General features: G+C 37.4%; 1 protein-coding gene across 1 annotated transcript; it reads right to left on the bottom strand.

Moving 5' to 3' along the window:
- Positions 1-6,442: 6,442 nt before the first annotated feature.
- PDK4 (pyruvate dehydrogenase kinase 4) lies at positions 6,443-19,686 on the bottom strand. Its single transcript, XM_055272653.2, has 11 exons — positions 19,076-19,686; positions 17,923-18,064; positions 16,630-16,701; positions 15,691-15,875; positions 15,443-15,529; positions 14,920-14,997; positions 12,587-12,663; positions 10,671-10,769; positions 10,366-10,476; positions 9,961-10,074; positions 6,443-8,728 (listed from the first exon to the last, which is right to left on the bottom strand). Exons 1-11 carry the CDS (start codon positions 19,203-19,205, stop codon positions 8,588-8,590), a joined length of 1,236 nt encoding a protein of 411 aa, XP_055128628.1. The 5' UTR covers positions 19,206-19,686; the 3' UTR covers positions 6,443-8,587.
- Positions 19,687-23,118: the final 3,432 nt, after the last annotated feature.

Raw genomic sequence — 23,118 nt, 5'->3', positions numbered from 1 at the left:
CCCTGCCCCAGAAATCATGTTTGTATTCTCAGAATCATGAATAAATATAGATATTAAAACAACAGTATTTGTAAATTGAATTTTTATGTTCACAAATAGGCTACAATGCCCTTGGGCTTAGGAATCCTTGTAATTCGTTATGGAGTTCCTAGTGCCTGGCAGCATGTGGTACTTAAATCTTTGTTAATGGCTGGTTGAACAGGTAAGTGAATTGTCTTAGTGCCTGAAGAATAGGTAAATGTCATTCAGTAGAATGTGGGAGCTGATCTAACAACCCAAAGCTGCTGATGGCTCTGCAAGTAGGTAGGGCTTTCTTAAAATATTTGTCTGAAGAATTCCAGCGACCTAAAGCTGGTGGAATTGGGTCAAGTCTGATGAGGCCAGTGTGGGTGTTCCTCTCCCCTGGAGACTAGTCATGGGTTACTTATTTGCATGGCCTCGGGCATTCCGCTGCCTTGGTGCTGTCCTGGGTGCATTCCTTGAAGAAGGACTGTTTCTACAGAGCAAAGGCTCTGGAGTATATAGTGCCTTAGTTCCCCAATCCCAGCTCTGCCCCTTGATAGGGCCAGTTTATTCGACTTCTTTGTGGCTCAGTGTCCGATCTGTAACATGGGGTAGGATAATAATACACAGTTATTGTGAGAATAAAAGGAGTCAATTTGTACATAGGGGTTAACATAATGGGTTGTTGTGATAAAAAAAAAAGTATTAATTTCTTTTTCTTTTTCTATTTTTCTTTTTCTTTCTTTCTTTTTTTTTTTTTTTTTTTTTGAGACGAGTCTCACTCTGTCGCCCAGGCTGGAGCGCAGTGGCGCGATCTCGGCTCACTGCAACCTCCACCTCCTGGGTTCAAGCAATTCTTCTTCCTCAGCCTCCCGAGTAGCTGGGACTACAGGCGCCTGCCACGACGCCCGGCTAATTTTTTGTATTTTTTTTAGTAGAGACGGGGGTTTCACCGTGTTAGCCAGGATGGTCTCGATCTCCTGACCTTGTGATCCGCCCGCCTCGGCCTCCCAAAGTGCTGGGATTACAGGCGTGAGCCACCGCGCCCGGCATGCAAGGTATATTTTTAGTTACAAAGAACTACTGTCAGATATTCTAAGAAAAAAAGTAAGAAAATATTCTCTACTTTCTAACAAGCCGGGGTACTGTTTTCAAAGCTTTTAAAGAACTTTGTTTTTTTGCTTTTGTTATCATTCGAAGGTCCTACTTTCACAAGATGAAATATGATATTTAGAAGGGGAAAGAGGCTCCCTAGGGAACAACTGAAGCCTAATTGTTACTTTAACGGCTTAAGCCTCCTTTCATCCGCTAGACAAACAATTATTGAGAGTGCGCTCTGGGCTAAGTGCTGTGTTAGGCTGTCTAGGTATATATTTATAATGTGTAGTGAGCCAGCTTCTCCTCTGTGTTCAGGGAGGTGCAGCTTTGCAGTGCTCTCAAAGGGACCTAAAAGAGTTAATCTCATTAGGTAACACATGGCACCACTATCCACCCAGGTTTTGGTTGGATAGCATTACTGAAGAGGCCAAGGTCTCGGTTTGATCCTGTCTCAATAGATTTCAGCCTTGCTCAGCAGTTTCAGGTCACAGACCATACTTTGACCTAAAAACTGAACCCAAGAGTCACAAACAAGCAATAGGGTGTATTAGAACAAATTTGTTACTATCACTGATACATTGCATGCTTACACTGTGTGACTTCATATCTTAAAGATCATACTTTATTTTTATTGCAACCAACTCATTTGTTTAAGAACAATATATGGATCCAGTCTCTAATGCTTAAATAGCATTATTGATGAAATAGCTAATATGTATATATTTTTTCTTTCTTTTTTTTTTTTTTTGTCTTTTGAGACAGAGTTTTGCTCTTGTTGCCCAGGCTAGAGTGCAATGGCATGACCTCACTCACTGCAACCTCCACCTCCCAGGTTCAAGCGATTCTCCTGTCTCAGCCTCCTGAGTAGCTGGGATTACAGGTGCCAGCCACCACACCCAGATAATTTTTTGTATTTTTAGTAGAGACAGGGTTTCACCATGCTGGCTAGGTTGGTCTTGAACTCCTGACCTCAGGTAATCCACCCACCTTGGCCTCCCAAAGTGCTAGGATTACAGGCGCGAGTTATCGTGCCCAGCCATGTATATAATATTTCTTATGTGCCAAGGACTGTTATAAATACTTTATGTATATGAACTCATTTTAATTTTCATGACACCCCTACGAGGAAGAGGCTATAATACTACTCCCATTTTACAGATCAGAAAACTGAGGAAGAGAGAAATTATGTAACTCCCAATAGCTATGAAGTGGCAGAGCTGGGGTGGAAAGCTAGGCAGTCCAGCTCCAGAGTCTACATGTCTGATAACTACAATACTTGGGTGCAAATCCATTGTTTCAACTCATCAATCAACATATATCAATGCTCTTTTTAGTTATCTGAATATTACATTCTCATTTCAGAAAGTTGTACTAATTGCTACACTGTATTTTGTAAACGAACTGACAACAAAATACGTGGTCTTGAGAGTTTACTCAACAGGGCTGTTTGTATTTTTTTACCATTCTATTATCTCCTTGATACCCCAGGTGCCACATTCAGACATTCAAACTATCTTCAGTTGAACTCCCATTTACCTTTCCAACTTTCTCCCCAGATACTTTCTTCAAAGTTCTTCTTTCCATTTTCCGTACATAAATTGTCTTCTTTTCACCTAGTCACTTTAGTCTGAAATCACTTTTCTTTCTTTAAATTTTTTATAGTAATTCACGTGAGTGCATTTATCTGGCTCACTTGTTCTATATATATGTCTATATATATATATAGGTATGTGTGTATATATATATATAGGTATGTGTGTGTGTGTATATATATATAGGTATATATATAGGTATGTATATATATAGGTATATATATAGGTATGTATATATATAGGTATATATATAGGTATGTATATATAGGTATGTATATATAGGTATATATATAGGTGTGTGTGTGTGTGTGTGTATATATATATATATATATATATATATAGTATTATGGTATCTTCTCATTGCCTTGGAGTGTTATAAAAATCCTTGGTCACAATTTAAGTTCTTATGTGTTTGTATCTTGACTCTTCAAATTTTTAATAGGATGCTAAACTCCTTGAGGGCAAAGACCTTGTATTAAGCCTGAAATAAAAGGTTTAAATTATTGTGTGTATATGTTACAGCCATGATCCATCTGGAAACAAGCATAAATCCTTCCCAGATTGAAAAAGAAATGCTGAGGGCCATTAAGAAGTATTAAGATGGGTGGCATTGGTCTTAAGTCAGTAGAATAAACTGCTCAATTAGAGATTATTCCATTGCTTTTCTCTGTCTTGCCAACTCATCAAAAACATATCAATCAAGAAATGCTTTTTGGTATCTGCTATACGCAAGACAGGCTTAATGTCGTGGTCTTCACCTAGGTATGTATAACTCATGGTCCTAGATTGCAGGGAACATACAATCTAGTTGGGCTTCTGGACTTTATACCTATCTATAACATGTAACTAGCACCCCTAGCAATTATAAGTACTAAAATTGTCCTGACCACGTGAGAGTTTACAAGATGTTGGCATGCCCAGTCCATGAAAGTCAGCTTTAATGTGGGCCCAGGAGATTGTAAAAAGCAGCACAGAGGAAGGGTATTTCAGGTAGGCATATTTCCAACGAGCAAAAAGAAACATGTTTGTTACATGTTCAGAAAATAGTATTCTGAATGGTTCAGTAATGGAAGATATAAATTGTAAGGTTGAAGTGCATAAAACTGTAACTATCATATACATTTCGGATTCTTAGGCCCTGGGAAGCCAGTAAGGGATTTTGAGGTTGGCAGTAATATTATGAGAAGGCTGGTTTAGGAGAATGAATCTGGCATTATAGTGCAGGTAGACTGAAGAGAGATTGGAGGCAGGGTATTTAGTAAAGAATTACTAGAAAACTTACATTCAGAGACTTTAGAATTTGGCATGCCTTTCTTGTACAAGACCCATTTAGGTAGAAGAGAAGATTGAAACTCAAATAGGTAAAGAGAATTGCATAAGAACATGATGAAATATTTTTGTTTTAAAGTTTATTTCTGTTTTTAAGAATAAATTTATAATTAAAAAATCATTATCTTTAAAAATGAACTTAAAAGAAAAAGATTGAATCAAGGGCAATTCTACCAAATATCTATGTATAACTCTATCTACCTGTCTATATTTGGGTAGAAACATAATAAAGAACATAGCTATATGAAATGGATAAAAACTTGAGATTTTACCATTCAATAGACTATTTGTCTTAGATATTAAAGCATCCTTTTACATTTATGGAAAACAGTATCCTAATAAATAATTTCTAGCTATATTGCATTATTTTACAACCAGTCATGTGTAATTTCCATTACATTAATGGTAGCAGTAAACATGAAAATGATGTCTCATGATTCGTTGATAAGCTTTATTATTTTGTTGCTGGATTTATTATTAAGACAGCTCACATCATTTTCACATCATTTAGTAGATTCAACATGTTTTCAAGGCTACTGACATTTCTGCTGGTTTTGAGTGGCTTTTAATGTTTATTTGCACTTGGGTAGGAACTGAAAAATCTCATCAAAAGACAGTTACTCATTTCCATTAAGGAGCCATGATGTATGGATGGTAATACGTTTTCATCTGAGTCCAAGGTAAACACAAAGAAAGAATATTCATAAAATCTGAAGCCCTGGCCCATTTGCTCAAGAAATTTCCTTATTAGTGATAACGTTAGCCATTATTTAATTTCTTTTGATATATGTAATAATTTCATAGCCAAAGGCCACCAATGGAAGGTGACATTTAAACAAAAATGAGTTGCAGTTTAATTGGTTTGGAAACATATCTCAGAGTGTCTGCAATATTATAAAACTTACTGAATATGTCTTCCAGCATGAGATCTTATAAAATTTGATGTACTATTACTTAACACAGAGTTCCAACCTATCCTTAAATGCAGGGATACTGTTCTATGGCCAGAAGTTTATTCATGTGTTCATTTATGTATTTAGGCAGTGAATGTTTATTAAGTGCCTAAGTAACTGTGATATAAGATAAAAAAGGGATAACTGTTAAAAAAAAAAAAGACATCTGTGGATGGAATGCTAATGAAGATAGAACCCTACTGCTCTAGGTGTTCATAGTAGGGCTTAGTGACTTCTTATATAGGCTCCTATGAAATTATAAAAGTCTCTTAATTCTTCCACCAGGACAGACCAAGATGATCAGGAGATTTCACACACATTTTCAGTGTTGGTATACATCTAAATGCAAGTGCATCCCTGAAAGTATAGTAGGAGAATAAAGGAATTATCAAGGTTGATGTCCAGGTTACTAGCTCACATGATCTCTGTCTCTTTCTTTGCACATGTATTGGTAGTTGAGATAAAACACTATTCCTAGCCAAATGTGGAATTTGAGAGAAATGGTCTAAAGATAGTTTTGGTGGAAATTCGGCCCACTTGATTGAAGTTGAAAATTAGTTTCCTTTGGAGTATACATATTGACTTGAGTCAAAAAGATACATGTGTGCAGACATGGAGAGTTGTAGGATTCAAGGTTTTACAGTTAAGAGAACACGAGTGAAGGTTCTCAGACTGTGGAGTGCACTAACTCCCTACTTCCCTGGCAGCTTGGTCCAAGGAAACTGTACAGCTAGATCTTGTGCGTGTGTGCAGGTGCATGCTCCTCTTAGCTACACATGGTGCAGTGCTTCCTCAACAGAAGTGGAAGAAATGAAGGCAGTCAAGGAAATGGAGAGTCTCATTGTCAACCTCACTAAAGGTTTTTCAGTAAAATGTCAAACTTACTATAGATTTCTTAGGGTCTAATGACTTAGGCTGACGGCATTTTTGATTCAAATATGATTATTTTGACAAGATTTATAATTTAGTTATGGCAAAGTCCTTCCACTATTATCATTTAATTCTAATCTATTTTCCTGCTTCCCTTCCCTCCTTTCCACCCCAGCCCCCTATTTGTAGAACCTTGCCAGTAAGGGCATTAGGAAGGTGGGCAAAGGATGTTGTCTAATGATAAAGTAGGATTTAAAAAGTAAAGAAAAGCACTAAAGAGAGCAAAGATAATACATACCACAATTTAACTTAGTAATTTCTATCCTATTTCCACCTTATTATTACTCTGACATTTAATCCAGAAGTCATTGGGAACCTAAGCTATCTAGATAATTATTTTGGTACTCCACTGTTTGTATGCAAACACAGACATAAAATGAAACTTTAAATTTCCAGAAATATGCAGAAACATATGCATTGCAAAAATGATTATTGAATACAAATTTGTAGGCAAACACACCATTGTACTGTGTTATCTTAACTCAAATTCTTAGTACCGTGAGGTAAACTGAGAAAAGAACTTTAAAAGACAATGTCTTTTATCATCATAAAAAATATTTATTATAAAAAATTATCACATTTCTCTGTACATAGCATAAAGACAAAAACACAATGTATACATTAATAATTTAAGTGGGCCTGAGTATTCAGTATCCATCTACTAGAATCCTAAAGCTCTTCCCCAGATTTCACAAATACAAATGTAGATTATTTCTTTTTTATCAAAGTTCATTTGCACAGTTGGTGTAATTGAGATACTAACATTTCTTTCTTCTAGTGTTTTAAAGATAGTTCACAGTATTTGAGTTAATTAATTAATCAACTGATTTAAATCTTTGGTAAATACAAGTATTTACATGTAAAAATGTTTAGCTCAAATTTCAGTAAAAAACTGAAATGACAAATAACCTACTGCAAACTGTTTTGTATAATCAGAAATGCATGAGCTGGACTCCTACCATTAAGAAATGTCACTGTCTAGGACTTCTGACAATAAAATCTGAAATCCACAAAAAAATAGTTGAGCTTCTATTACCATTACCAGAAGCACCACAACACTAGGCCACCATGAAATTACACACAAATGTCAAATTCAGCATATAAACCATACTGATCATTTCACAATGCAGAAAAATCCTCCTTTTTTTCTATATGCCAGTTTAAATGTTAATTGACACAGGTAAGTTTATCTCATAAAAGCCTACTATCTTGTAAGAGTGAGAGTCATTTAAAGAATCCATACTGCTTTCAAAACACCAGTTCTTCCTCTTGCCAACGACATAGCCATGAAAATATAGATTTTTTTTGAAATAATTGGTGGGGAAAATAGAAAAGTGCCTGCCTTCTGCTTCCCTCTCTTCCTATATCCTTTCTTTCCTTCCTGCCTTCTTTCATTTTTCCGTTCCTTCTTCTCTAAGAGTAATCAGCGCGACTGGCCTGCCAACCTTCACATTATACCTTAACTCTCCCAGAAATACCATATGCATTTCAGATGTCATTCATTAGCTCTCAGTCACAACAATTCACAAATGAAAGCATGCTAGCATGAGAATCTCTTATGTCCAGGCTATTTGCTTAAAAAAATTACTCTAAAAGGTACTTGAATTCTAATGTTCTTGAGCCATTTGAGAATTAGAAATTTTTAAACAGACATATTAATGCTGGAGTGTAGAAAATATAATTAAATATATCAAAAATATATTTTTTAAGCCTGGAAAATGGATGCCTTTGGATTACCATCATTTCAGGATAGAGAAAAGCCCTTCCTACTGAGTTAGGCTCTGAACGTGTGATTTCTTTCCCTAACACTAGTTTTTCCAATCTACTGATTTATTTATAAACAAAGCAAAGTAAGAGATATTTTTGCTGTTACTTTGGCAATTCTCTCTCTCCAATCCCCAACATCCCGAGTTCAGTGCACATCTAACAATTCACTCAAGACTAGGCACCTGACAATAAGTGTTTAACTTAGTGTGTAAAGTGAACAGGAAAAGCAGCATAATAAAGGAGCTGTGTTTTTATCAGAGGAGCCTTCCTTCTGAGTTTTTACATAAATTGATGCCTTCACTGCAACTTTGAATACAATGTTTTGAATTTTGAAACATTTGAATAAAATGTTTGAATTCTTTGAATAAAATTCCTCCTCTTTCAGAGTAAACCTTATTTTAGTCACCAGCATTTCCTTCCAGAGCACATAAATATGTTCAAAATGTACATTTACATATATTTCTAACCACATAATGTAAACCAAGTTTTAATCCTTTGCATGGCAGGAAAATGCTGGTATTCTGACACCAATATCTTTTGATGTGAACAAGAGGCCTAAAATATCAGTCTATTGAAATTGCTAACCACCATCTTCACACTCACTCCCCTTCTCATTCTTCTTATCAAAAACAGATGGAAAACTGAGGCTTATTTCTTTGGGATTTGATATAAACTCATGAGTTATTCTACATTAAAAAATAAGGAGCTGACCATCTGTTAACTCCTGTAGTCTTGCACTAAGTTCTCCTGGGTCACAGAAACAAGCTCCATTCCTCATTGGATCAGTGTTCTGATTAAGGAGTTTTCGTTGCTGTCATTTGTTTTGGAAGAAACAAGGGTTCACACACAAACATTCAGGAAGCAGCACTGGTGCAGACCCACTTTGATCCCATAAAGTGTCCTGAGTGTCCCTCTTCACATGGCCACTTCTCTTGCCAGGTTCTTTGGTTCCCTGCTTGGGATACACCAGTCATCAGCCTCAGAGCTCATCTGATAATGTTTGAAGGCTGACTTGTTAAAAACTGGAAGTTTTTCTATAGACTCAGAAGACAAAGCCTAAAAGAAAAGGGGGGAAAAAACATGAGACCAAAGAAATTATGCATGGCATAATTTGCACCTGAAGTTATTATTCAAAATACATTCAGAGGTAAGTAAACAAATATTCAAATACATTCATTTAATTGATACCGTAATAACAGCACACTGGTGCCTGCACTCAGGCTGTTGCTCTTTCTCAATAGTTTGAAGACTTTTGCTCATTTAAGAAATGAATACATTAACTATTTCAGATGGTCAAAGGCCATTTGGCAAGTAATTCCAGTGCAAAAAATGGGAGCCTGAAAGTTTAATGTTTTAGTTGCTAATATCTATAAATATATTTTCAGTTGAAATAGTCGGCAAATGAACAGAATCAAGACAGTGATCTTAACAAAGAAATTGAGGCTTTACCAGAAACAGGAAAACATGCACCAAGTTGTTTTTTTTTTTTTTTTTTTGAGACGGAGTCTAGCTCTGTTGCCTAAGCTGGAGTGCAGGGGCACGATCTCGGCTCACTGCAACCTCTGCCTCCCGGGCTCAAGCGATTCTCTTGCCTCAGCCTCCCAAGTAGCTGGGGTTACAGGCACCTGCCACCACACCCAGCTAATTTTTGTATTTTCAGTAGAGATGGGGTTTCATTGTGTTGGCCAGGCTGGTCTAGAACCACTGAACTTGTGATCCACCCGCCTTGGCCTCCCAAAGTGCTGGGATTACAAGCGTGAGCCACTGTGCCCAGCCAACATGCACCAAGTTTTTAAGTTCAAACAGTGAATGTCTGGCACCCCACTGACAGCTTTCGAACAGTCAGCTTTCCTTTCCCAGGATTTCTAACAAGGTCAGCTTAAGGTCTTGAGTATCTCGATATGTTATTTTTTCAGGTTGGAACATTATTAGCATATATTTCCCACAAATCTAAGTAAAACAAAAGCACAGCTACTCTCACAGATGCCAAAAGGAGTTGCCTTAAAAAATTCACATGAGCATGTCCTCATTCTGAAACTTTGGTAATGTATTAACACTTCCTAGGAAACAATTTTGCTTCACTTGAGGCAGGTAGTGTGGCGCAGCTTCCTCTTTGGTTAGTTATCATATTAAATAATGTACACACACCCAGAAAGAGAATAGAATGACCTGTGGTCATTATTTGCATTAACTCAGTTTGGGGAATTAACTCTGGACCATAGCAGTCAGGGCTGTAAAAGGAGCAATGGTTTTAGAAATAGGATTTTGCTATTGAATTCAAGGGATACCTTTAAGTAGATGATAGCATCTGTTCCATATCCTGATAAAGAGTAGAGATTCAGATCTCCTTGAAAGTACTTGGCATACAGACGAGAAATTGGCAAGCCGTAACCAAAACCAGCCTAGAGAAGAGAGATATTATCAGGTAAAGAAGTGTACGTGATCACTGAAATACAAACAAGTAAGAAATTACTGTCCTCACTGATACTAATGTCCCAGAACCTTAATAAATATCTTCTACTTCCAATCAGACACCCCTTGTTTCACCATTTTTAGCTTGCTTTATCATTCATTCTTATATCCCTCATGTCTAATTTTACTTCATTGATGAACTTGTCTAAATAATCCCTTGCAATCCTTGCTCTACTAGAACTAGGTGGCTGAGATTAATTTAGCCATATAATTGTTCTTACCAAAGGAGCATTCCGGGAATTATCCATCACAGGAGTTGGTGCAGTGGAGTATGTATAACTAAAGAGGCGGTCAATAATTCTCAGGGGAACACCACCTCCTCTGTCTGAAATCTAAAACAAACAAGTCATCAGAGCCACACATTAAAAACAATGTGCATTTGTCTAAATAAAAATGGCTTTCCTTCATTTAAAAATCACCTGGCATATATGACTGTTATCTATTGCAAAAAGCAGAGAGCTTTATTACTATTGACCCTATTTAATTGTCTCAAGAGATACCCAAAAGAAAAACAGAGAATGGTTACCTTAATGGTAAGGTCTTCTTTTCCCAAGACAACAATAACCTCAATTGGTGTAAGGGAAGGCTGATTTTCCTGGTGTTCAACTGTTGCCCGCATTGCATTCTAAGGAAACCAAACCATAAGGAATTCAATGGCAGAGGAATGAGGGACAATAAATAACTGTTTTTTTTTTTATGTTTAAAATAAAAGTAGCACAGAGGGTAATTCAAAGTTCCTATTTTTTTAAGTTAGTAGTAAAACAGCTTTGTAAATAGCCATTTATGAATGTGTCATGTAGGATATATAATGAAAAATATTCATTTACTATGTGATATAGCTCCTGGGAGTAATGTCTAATAGAAAAACAATTCTGCTAGCTGTCAAGTTCTTCTTTGTAAGCTTAATTTAAATGTAGAAATTGGTTTTTATAGTGCATTTCCTAGCTCTCCTTTTCTCTTTCCATTACATTTTACATTCAAGCACCGAAGACTATTACATAACAAATGAACAGTGAATCATTGAACCGATTTATTGGCTTTTATAAAACTTGCTGTGAAAATGTGGTTACTATTTAAAAGGACAGTCAATAATTCTAAATTAAATTTCAATTTGCATTTGATTATCATCTAACTTTTACCAATGATGGCAAAATAACTCTATGAGTTGGATCATTCAACTTAAAAATAAATCAAATCAATGAAAAAGTATCTTTTGTCCTTTAACACAGAACAAACTAAAAGATGTTTTCAGTCTATTGGCTGAATCTCATACAGATACAGTCTTGGTTTTCTTAATCCATTTTCCTTTCTCACCACCTATCTACTTTCTGCTTTCCAGTTTTTATATAATATTAAGTTCTAGTCATTAGCTGGAGTGAAAATAAAGTGGATCAGATGTTTGTAGTACAATCAATACCTCACAGCAGTAACATTAGAATAAGTTAGTAAACAGGAAGTTCTGGAAAGAGTTATGTCAGAATTAGAGCCAGATTTCTCTTTTTTAGGCTTCCTTCTCTCCAATTCAGGGGACTCTTGGGAAGCATCAAAAAGCTTAAGGTGTTTGTCTATTTTTTGGTTCAAGTTCAATTTGATCTTAATTCAACTTGATCTTAAGACACATGAAAGGATTTGATTCTTAGCACCTGGCTGCCTCAGACCAGTAACAACTGTATCCTTTGAGAGCTTGATAGAAATGCACATTCTCAGACCTGAAGAATCAGAATCTCTGGGGTGGAGCCCAAGAATCTGTGTTTTAACATGCCCTACAGGCGATTCTAATGCATATTACAGTTTGAGAAGCACAACTCTACAGGCCTGCTAGGCAAAGTGTGCATTGTGGATCAGCAGCATCACCCCTTAGCTTATTCAAAATTGAGAATCTCAGGCCCCACTCTAGACTTCCTGAATCAAAATTTTCACTTTAACAAAGTCCCCAGGTGATTCATATGCACTTTAAAGTAGATGATTGAAGGAACTACTGACTGTGCTCTTAACACATTCTGGACTCTGAATGGAGCCATACCACCTACAGGAATTCTGGACCTGAACCGCTGAGTTTGGAGTTGGACCAGCCTGTGGGCGTGGAGGTAACAAGGCCTCGTTCACTGAAACACATTCACCCCATGACCTCTCTTAATGAATGAATAAATGACTAGTTCTTTGATGGACACCTGAAAAAATAATAGGAACTTCCTCTTGGCTGTAAAGCACTGATACATCATGAATTGTATGATGCGTTCTCAAATATGTGTTGATACTACAATGAGCTACATGTACTTCGTCAAACATTGACTGTATAGTTTCTTTCTCTTAGGAGAACTAGAAGCATTCTTGGGAAAAGATATTGAGGCTTCTGTTTTGTGGCGAATAATAAAGGAGATAAAAATATAACTGTTAAACCTTTTTAAAAGGTAAAATTTCAATTATTGTGAAGTATCATACCTTAAATAGTTCAAAGAGCATATGATGGAGGTGAGAAGGAACATACACGATGTGAATTGGTTGGTCTGGAAATTTTCCTAGAAAAATAAAATTCATTAAGAATTTGTACACAAATGCTTTACTAAAATAAACCACCACATTCATGTGATTAACATTTTAGACTTCAAGAGGGTTGGCATATTCTCTACCTTCCCCATCCCCAAATCCTGCCCTAGAACCTTCCCACTTAAACAGTAAATATTACTGGCTTATATTCAAAATGTTATTGTAGTTGCTACATAATGCTCTTTTGTTAATTGTTTTTTTTTGTAGAGATGGGGTGTCACTATGTTGTCCACGCTAGTCTTAAATTCCTGGCCTCAAGCGATCCTCCAGCCTTAGCCTCCCAAACTGCTGGGATGACAGGCATGAACCATCTTGCTCCATATGATTAATTTTTCTATTTCTCCACAAATGTATGAAGTTGGGTAAATGTGGAAGAACAGTGCTATAAATTAGATTTTGTGGATTATTTCTATTTTCAACATTTTTGTACTGGACAATTCCAGAGTCAAAATATGTATTTTAAGACAGAAGGGAGAAAACTGTTTATAGCATAATATTGAAATTAATGCTAACTATAATTTTCATATTTTTAATGCTCAGTAAAATAACACACCTGATTTCTCTTGTTTTTTGTATCACCCAAACATTACATCTTATATTGCTAAATATGCTTAAATTTTACCAAGAGGATAAAGGAAACAGACAAACAAAAACTTCTTAATGCTTTTTGGAAAGAAAAATAAAAAGTAAAATAAAATTAGAAAAAAAAAGAAAAGAAAAATAAAAGTATTATTCTTCAGCTTTCCAGGCCTTGGCAAAGTTTGAATTGGAAAACACAAGGTCTGGCACAATCTCCTCTTTATTTTGTCCAACAGTTGGAGCAGTTTATCTACAAGTATTATGCAACAACCCTGTTTATGCTCAGAGATACGTTCCATTCTTTATTTGCTCTTCTACTTTTAGTTTAGTGTTTATTTACATTTGCTTGTCCCTAATCTGTTAGGCTACTCTTTGAGCAACTTGATTTTAACTGTCACCATAAACAAAAACTGTTCCTGTATAAATATTACTTGAGAAAGATGTGTACTTTAAATAGAAAAGAGAAAGTAATTCCAATTTAAGTACACTGTATTGTTTTAAGATGCAGCTATTTACCAGAACAGAATGGGAAGGGGTGAAAATGGTGCCTTTCATTCATCATATAGTCACATCAGTCATTCAGAAAGTATGGGAAGACCTTGTCAGAACTGAAATTTTGTTTGTTTGTTTGTTTGTCTGAGACAGGGTCTCGCTCTGTCACCTGGGCTGGAGTGCAGTGGGAGAATCATGGCTCACTGCAGCCTTGACTTCCTGGTCTCAAGTGATCGTCTCACCTCAGCCGCCTGAGCAGCTGGGACTACACGTGTGTGCCACCGTGCCTGGCTAATTTTTGTAGAGACAGTGTCTCCCTTTATTGCCCAGGCTGGTCTTGAACTCCTGGGCTCAGGCAAACCTCCCACCTCAGCCTTTCAAAATGCTGGGATTACAGGTGTATGCCACTGAACCCAGCTGAGCTGAAGCTTTTTGAAGTATGTTCTGCTTCCAAAACAGTAGTATAAAACAATAGTGCAATTTTTTTTGTATTGGGGTGAAGACATTTAACATGAGATCTACCCTTTTAACAAAATGTTAAGTGTACAATACAATGTCCCCCTTAACTATAAGCACTATGTTGAACAGCAGAACTCTAGGATTTATTCATGTTGCATAACTGAAACTTTGTATCTGTTGGATAGCAACTCCCCATTTTCCCCTTCCTCACAGCCCCTGACAACTACCATTCTACTCTGCTTCTGTGAGTGTGACCATTTTAGACATCTCATACAAGTGGAATCAGTATCTGTCACTGGCTTATTTCTTACAGTGAAATTTGAAGTATTTTTGTTTCCAGGTCTTATAAGAGGATATTTCCACTGCTATATCCTCCCTACTTCTGGTCTCCTTATCCCTCATATTCCATAGGAAGTAATCTTTCTTTGATCTAAGATATTGGAACGTAGTTGGTACTTTAATCCCATATTTTTTTTTAAACATTCTTCTTTATGAATCCTCGTTAGCAACTGAATAGGCAGAATTGGAGACTTCCAGTTGAGACAGTTAAAGAGAACCTTGTATTCAAAAAAAATGCGTACAAACTTTAGGCAAGAGAAAAAATGAACATAGAAGTTGCTTTATATTTACAAAAAGCAATCATGTTAGGAGAATACAGAATTTTCCATACATTAAAATATATTTTACTTATAACTTACCATTCACTTGTGTAAGCTTTAATTCTGGAGATGTTAAATAATACTGATCACAGAGCATCCTTGAACACTCAAAGGCATCTGGAATGGAAGTTGTTTTTTATAACAATGAAATGAATTTATGCCAAGTACAGTTCTCAAATAATCTTCAGTGTCTGTATTACCCTAATCTAAAATATTCACTAAAGTACAGGTTTATGTATATAAAAATATATTTTAATATTTTATTGAAGAAAAATTAAGACAGTGTTTGCATTGCAGTTTTAGCAATATGTGCACTTCAGAGACTAAATAAAACACATAAAATATGGCATGTTAGACACCTATATTTGGATTTTTAAATAATATTTTAAAGGAATGTTTATACTACTGACTCTCAAAAGCAAAGGACCTTGAAGATAACATTTATAAAATAAATGGAACACTCTGTGAATATAAATTCATTCACAGAGTCACCTCAATTATAGATATGTCAATCATATATTGTACATTTTCAATAAGGGAAATGCAGAAATACAGAACGTACCTTGGACCACTGCTACCACATCACAGTTAGGATCAATGCTTCCAATGTGGCTTGGGTTTCCTGTCTGTGAGTCACTAAATATAAGAACTGTTGAAAAATAAAAACAAAAATTATTGTTATAAAATTCAGGATAATGATTAGTACTATCACTGAGAATGTGACCCACTGATTAGTGAAACATCTAGTTATAGTATGGCTTATATTCTACATCCATGTCTATACACCATGATCATGATGAGCTAACTTACTGTGCTGGTTCATCAGCATCCGAGTAGAAATACGGTTCATGTAAAATCGATCCAAGAAATATTGAAGATTTTGATTGGTGACTGGGTCAACTGTACAGGCATCTTTATACTCTATGATTCCTTGTGCCATTGTAGGGACTACATTATGGTGTCTATTTCGAACTTTGATGAGTGTATCTACAAAGCTAAGCCATAATATTTATGGTTAGTAAAAGTTCAAATACATTGCATTCACTTATACTCCTAAGGTTACTTCACAGAAGGCTAAAGTTCTTTTTGCATTACCCATCTGAACAAATCAAATGATAAAACGTTAGTCCTTTATTAGTAATCTCACTACAGATTCTTCCACTAGAGTAGAGGAGATAATTTCACAAACAGACTCATTTTGTTTCTAGCTTATATGTAACACTATTAGCCTTATAACCAATGCATTCATCAGATGTATTCATTAAGTCTTCTCTTTATAAAATAATGATTAATATCTAATATCATCATTCTAGAGATGACTCTAGAATGCCATTGTGAAAAAACTTTCAAAATTTCTTGTCAGATTTAGAAAAGATCCTTATTTAGGTAGCTAGAAACTATCAGTTACTCTGAAAGAAAACGTTTAATCTCCAATGACACTGAAATGTATTAAAATTATGTAATGATAAATCCTCCTGCACATGTAATCATTGGAGTAAATTTATAGTAAAAATAGGTCTCCCCGGGGGAACAAAAATGAGTCCTCTACATTTCTTCACACTCAGCATCATTTTCAATGCCATATTTCTTCACTTCTGAAAAACCAACAAGCCAAAACTTGTCATGTGTAAGAGGGTAGTGATTTATTATTCAGAGCTGAATTCCTTTAATTTAGGTCTAAAAATATCTTAGGAATCTGTCTGGAAAGAACAAAAGTTTTAAACACTTGTTCTAATGTGTAGAGCTTACTCTGATAATGCTTTCTGGTCATCTGGGCTTTTCTCATGGAATTCCACCAAATCCATCAGGCTCTGTATATACCTGTAAAGAAACAGGTATGCTTTAAGTTTTAAAATTAATAGTCAGATACAAATGGCTGAAAATAGAATACCTTTTTCAAATAATTTGAAAAGAGAAAGTAAGCATTATGTTCAAACTTAAAACTTTCCTCCAGAACATTTGGAAAATAATATAAATTAAAAATGCTATAACTTTTAATCCTTGACTTTCAAACTTAAAATTTAATGCAAAATGTTTCTTTAACTATTTCAGGTCAGTATTCAATATTTTCTTTTTTTCTAGCAATAATACTTAGAAACAACTTTTTTATAAAGCTTTTTATTTTTTTCTACTACATTCATTCATAGAAGAGTGTAAGTCTTGACTGCAATAGTAAATACTACAGATTGAATATATGTTTTAGATTGTAATTGTCTTATAGGTATATAATACATGCATTTCTTGAATTAATGAACAAAAGGCTGTGCAGTCAGTGGATTAAGATAAGGCTCTCATGCATGTCTGCTACCTGTGCATATCCTGCTTCTGTGATCCAAAAATTTGCCGTTTTGGGTTACCTACCTTCTCTAAGCATCAGTATCTTCATTTATAAAATGAGATGACAACAACTGACACTTACTGACTGCTGGCTGTGTGCCAGGTGCTGTCCTAAGTGTTTTTTTTTTTTCTTTTTTTATGGATTATCTCATTTCATTACACTCAAACATCCCTCTGAGGCATATACTTTACTCTCCTTAATAACAGATGGGAATAATAACTCAAAGGCATAAAGCGTTTAAGACACTTGCCAAGGATTCCACAACTAGAAGTGACAGAGGCAGGATTTGAACCCAGAGCCCACTCTGTCAATCACTTTGTAAGTTACAAAGATTAGGCCTTCCCTAAATAGTAGTCATTTGAATTGTTTTCTAGGCATAGAATTTCTTTTGCAATATCAAACTCTTTTATTATTGAAAGTGCTCTTCTATAATTGAAGATTAAAATTGCATGCCAATTTTTTTCAAATTTTTCCTAGAACTCAGAATTTTATTATAAAGTAATCTACTTTTTCAGGGTAAAAATGTCTGTTTATAGTTTTATAACTTCTCTAATGATAACTTACCCTAAATTAATTTTAAAATTCTTACATTGTAGTTACCGTTCAGATCACCTGTTTTCCAATTATGATGTTAACACAGTATAAGAATTCATACCCGGGTAACTGTTTCAAAACTAGATATTTCAATATGGTTCACCACTTACCAGCTTTTAACCAATTGCACTGAAGAGGTATTTACTAATTGGGTCGGGAGGATATCAATTTCCTTCAGAATGTTGGCGAGCCTCACAGGCAATTCTTGTCGCAAAAATGCAAAAGAAGTTCTTTCACATGCATTTTCTGAACCTATAATAAATGAAATCAATTCAGTTTTGAGAAAAAGTGTGTCTAAATGATATATCTAAATAGCATTAACTATCAAATATTGAACACACATATATTATAAAATTATATTTCACTCTCAGTTGGGTTACTGTTAATCAATAATTCAGGGGCGATTGTCTTCTTAATTGACTAATTCCCTTCTTCCTATCTTCCTTTCCTTTCGTCTTTCCTTCTTTCTTTTAAAAAGTGACAAATATAGGAGAACTATTGTCTTCTCTTTTTGAAGAGGATTCACTTCCAAGAAGTAAGAATATCCCACAGTTCTTAGAATTTATAAAAGACTGCAGGATTCGGTCACAACACAATGTCAACAACACAACATCCTTTAATGAGTGGGGACATGAAATTGGAGATGGGGGATAAGAGGCTGGAGTGGGAGCTGTGATATTTCCAGAGTAGTGACATCACATTTAAACCCCTGAAATCTTCCTTATAAGATTACTGCAACAAATGGGTAAATATTTTCAGCAATAATGCAAATATATGGAAAGCTATAATGATAAAGAGACAAAGAAATCTGTTAGGAATGCAGAGAGATGTACCCTGTGGAAGGATGCCGGGTGGCTAAGGAATAAAATCTATTAACTTGAGGCTATTTAATACCATTCAGAAACTTCTCCAAGCAGTACTATGCTGTGAAAGAGGGGATAAAGTTTCCAGTCCATTGTTAAACGGTGACCGAAAGCAAAAAGTATTTTGACTGGAAGAGCGGTCAGAAAGAAGAGTGTGCAGATGAAGTCAAACCATCCAGTGTCGGCAGGCTTGCAGGTAGCCTTGACCTGGAGGCACCCCTGTCAGAAAGTAACCAAATCTAGGAAAAGGAAAAGTGTGCTGGCGTCGAGGCTCCAGGGCTCATCAGCAAAGTGAACCCTAGTTGTTTTAGCTTGAGTCTAGCCCTCCCTCTCCTGAGGCTGAAAGTTAAGGCAGTTCCCCATCCCTAGGACCCAGCTTGGGCCCTGTGTCCCCTCTCACCAAAGTCCAGTAGCTGCTTCATGGACAGCGGGGACGGGCTGTAGCGCGAGAAATGCTCCACCTCTCGGGGCACCATGCCCGCGCCGCTGAGCGAGCCAGCGCTGCGCAGCACGAAGCGGGCCGCCTTCATCTTGACGCCCACCCGGTCTGGCAGGGACTGTGGCTGGCTTGAGAAGCGAAGGCTGCTCGGAGCAGAGCCTGGTTCCGAGGGGGCGCGGCGCGTCCGGGCGAGGACTGCAGGTGCGCTGGCTGGCTCGTGCGCCCCGGCCTGGGCTGGGGTTTGAGGGTGCCGCGGAGTGAAAAGTCTGGGCAGCGAGTCGCAGATGCAGTGGGTCGAGACTCAAGTTCAAGTCTTCCCACCAGCCGCCGCCGCCCGAGGTTTTATTTGTCTCCCCGCACTCTCCCCCCGAGTCCCAAACAGGAGGAGTCACTGGAACTTGGAAACGCGTCCTGAACTCCAGGCCGCGCCAACCAGATCAGAGAAAGAACTATGGGCCCCGCCCCTCCGGCCGCGGTCCCCACAGAATGGCCTGGCACGGTGACCACGGAGTGCCCTGGCACCGGTGCCCGCGGCTGTGATGGGAAAAGGGTGGGAAGAACAGGGAAGAGGAAGCAGAAGCAGGTATCTGGGGCAACGTGGGCTTAAGATTAGCCTCTTGGGACAGGGCTCCGAGTCGCGTGGGCTGGGGTCCCGCCCAGGCTCGTCCTTGTTTACAACTCGGAGGCTGTCTCAATGTCAAGTACTCCTGGCCGCAAACTGTTTCCAAGAGTTTGGGCTCCGAGCGCTCATTGGTCCTTGCTCAGAGCAGGGCTTTTACAGTAGCCAACAAGCTGCGTTCAAAAGTATGGGCTTCTCTGCCACTGGACAGAGAGAAAGGAATAAACAACCTAAAGACCTGCGCTCCCGCCCCCACCCCCACCGCCCCCTTTTCTTCAGAAGAGACTGGCACATGGCAGGAACTGTACGTTCCTTTTGTTGAGACTTGAGGGGCTGCCCAGATACATTTACTTTTTCCTGTGGTAATAAAAGGCCATCAATTCGTTCTTCTCCGGCAACACATTCTTTCCGTTGTTTAGTTCTGTTAATTAAAAACAAAATTAAAAAGGGATCAATTTGTCAGTTTGCCTCACCTTTTGCTGTGATCAGAGAATTTGTTCACTCTGCCCTGTACGAAATGTCTTACTCCAAATCTTTACCTAAGACATTCCATTCTACCCTCAAATGTCTGGCACAAGCTGTCTGCTGCAAGAGGTCTTCCTTGATTACTTCTCCCCACTTCTTCCAAATAAGGCCTTGGTCTTTCATGGTATTATTCTATAGCTATTTATGTTTTTATATTATCCCTCTCTGACTTCCCCCTTTCCTGAAAGAGATCAGGGTAGGGATCCTGTCTGATGCATCTTTGTGATTCCTACTTTTTCACTACTCAATATTTATTAAATTAATGACAGTGGTTGAGACACATTACCCTGTCATACTAACCTCCTTTTCCTCTCCGGACACTCTAAAAGGACTATGGAATGAAGCCACCGTGTTTGGGAAAGTTGGGAGTAATAGAGTTGGTTGCAAATGTAATAGAATGGGAATTTATGAGGTGTTAAAAATGATAGTTTGTTATAAAAGACCCCTTTTGGCCTCCTCCCCCTGCGTTTATTTTATTTTAATTAATTAATTAATTACTTTATTGACATAGAGTCACACTTTGTCTCCCAGGCTGGAGTGCGGTGGCGCCATCTCGGCTCACTGCAACCTCTGCCTCCCAGGTTCAAGCGATTCTGCTGCCTCAGTCTCCCGAATAGCTGGGATTACAGGCACATGCCACCACACTCAGCTAATTTTTTCTATTTTTAGTGAAGATGGGGTTTCGCCATGTTGGCCAGGTAGGTCTCAAACTCCTGACCTCAAGTGATCCACCCACCTCGGTCTCCCAAAGTGCTGGGATTACAGGAGTGAGCCATTGCGCCCAGCCTGCCCTGCATTTATAAGCAGAACGGGCAACTCTGAAAGTCATGAGTGATCCTAGGCTCTGTTGTCATCCTTTGCCCTCTTCGTCTAGGAGACTGCATTAAATCACAGGACAGATTTCCAATTCTATCTCTAGCACAAACTTTCTTCCAAGAGCCAGATTCTTCTATTCAATTGCCTATTTGGTTTCTCCATTTGGATGTCTAATAGGTATCAATTTTGCTTCTCTAAAATCAACACCATTACGAGGGATCTGAAACAGTCCTGGCGAACCCTTTGTCAGATATGTGGCCTTTGTGGAGGCACCATATTAGCTCTCCTACTATTTCTCCCATTGTCTATACATTACCTATAGATGGTCAAGAATTTGAGACTTCCTGTTATGACCAAATATTTTTTTCAGAGCTTTGAGAAACAGCTATGTGAAGACATGCAATGTTCATGATCTTCCAATGAAGAGGATGGGGCCTGGGTTCTCAGAGAATATTAAGGGATGATCCAAGTATAGACTCTAGCAGTTGCACTTGGGTGGTACAGAAAAACAAAAAAACCAAAAACACAACAGCTCAAGCACTTATATTAAGCTGAAACAGTTGTGGGAATATGGGCAAGTTCCAAATTGCATCTCCACTTGTAGACAGGTTTTGATGCCACTATTATTTATATTTTTGTACTTGGAATCCTTTATTAAATATTTGCATAGCTTGATGCAGCAACGAAATGTGTTCAAGCAGCCAAAAAACTAAATAAGACTCTCTTTGATGAAGCAAGTAAATTTAAGGTAAAAATCCCTTCTTTTTCTTAAGATTGGGTCCCAAGAACATAAGTAAAAGTAAAGCATGCATTTGCTTTTCTCACTGTATGTGGAACCTGGAATAGGCAAAAATGTATATTACAAAGAATTATACTCTGGTTTTCAGAGGAAAGGCAATGGAAATTATGCATTACAGGTAGGTCTAATTTAGGAAAGTACCATGTCCCTAAGTACATTGACTGCCCAGCCTAGCTTACCCAGTACTATTACTTTATGTGCTGTGGGTTGATTAAAGATCAGGTGAAATCATATGATGTTCACAGAGATTACCTAGGGCTAAATGTGAACTGAGATCGCCAAAATTTTGTCTCTATGTCATCCCTTCTAATAATATTTATGAAGTTACTCTTACGGTGCATTGCATTCTTCTGTGTCATTTCTGTATGATGGGAACTGTTATTATCATTGGCAGTATTCATAATAGCTGGCCTAGAAAGGTCAGGTCAAGTTGTTTACCCAGTTGGCTAAGATGCTATGTATTACTATGATTAGAGAGTGACCTGGGAAAAGAGTGGCACTTCTCTTCTCAGGTTGAACACAAATATTGGAGGTGATCCAGTTGGGACAGAGGTGAAGCAAAAATATTATCTGGGGGCAACGGGTATGACAAATCCATGCATTCATTTGAGTAAAAGTAAACCATGAGAAGACTATTAAATGATTAATGCTAAGGAATAGAAGAAGTAATCGGAGTTGTTCCCTTGCATACAATGCTGAACATCCCTGCTTGAGATACCTGGTTCCTAAAATTTCCAGTGGCGCCTTACCTAGCATTAAATAAATTCTGTCCGGCTTGCCTGGAAAAAATCTAATAACAAAAGGCCACTGGTAGAACTTTGAGAATGCAAGTCACACTTTTTGCAGAGGGTGGGGGATGGCCAATTTGATAAAATCTATCAGATCCCTTAAAGGGAAGTCTGTACAATTTTTCCACCTCAGGATCATATTCCAAGGAAGCAATTTAAAATGCCCGTAACAGGAACTCCAAAGACATGATGGAAAAATTAACAGACTTGACCATAGAATATTAAAGTTAAAATATGAATAGCAGACTTGGAGAATATATCTACAGAATACGTAATAGACAAATGATTATTTAAGAGATGGCTGTTTCAGTAGGGAACCATCCGGTCATGATCTATTCCCTCATGGAGATGATAGACTTGTGGGAGAAATTGGCATTGCAAAAGCATATGGACAATAAGCCTATACATTAAGATAGGACAAGGGGGCTAAGAAGAAAATGACTGTGAAGAGTGTAAT

Source organism: Symphalangus syndactylus, chromosome 3 (genome assembly GCF_028878055.3).
Source record: "Symphalangus syndactylus isolate Jambi chromosome 3, NHGRI_mSymSyn1-v2.1_pri, whole genome shotgun sequence".
NCBI lineage: Eukaryota > Metazoa > Chordata > Mammalia > Primates > Hylobatidae > Symphalangus > Symphalangus syndactylus.
Note: the sequence above shows the minus strand (reverse complement) of the source record. Positions and strands in the feature narration are given on the sequence as shown.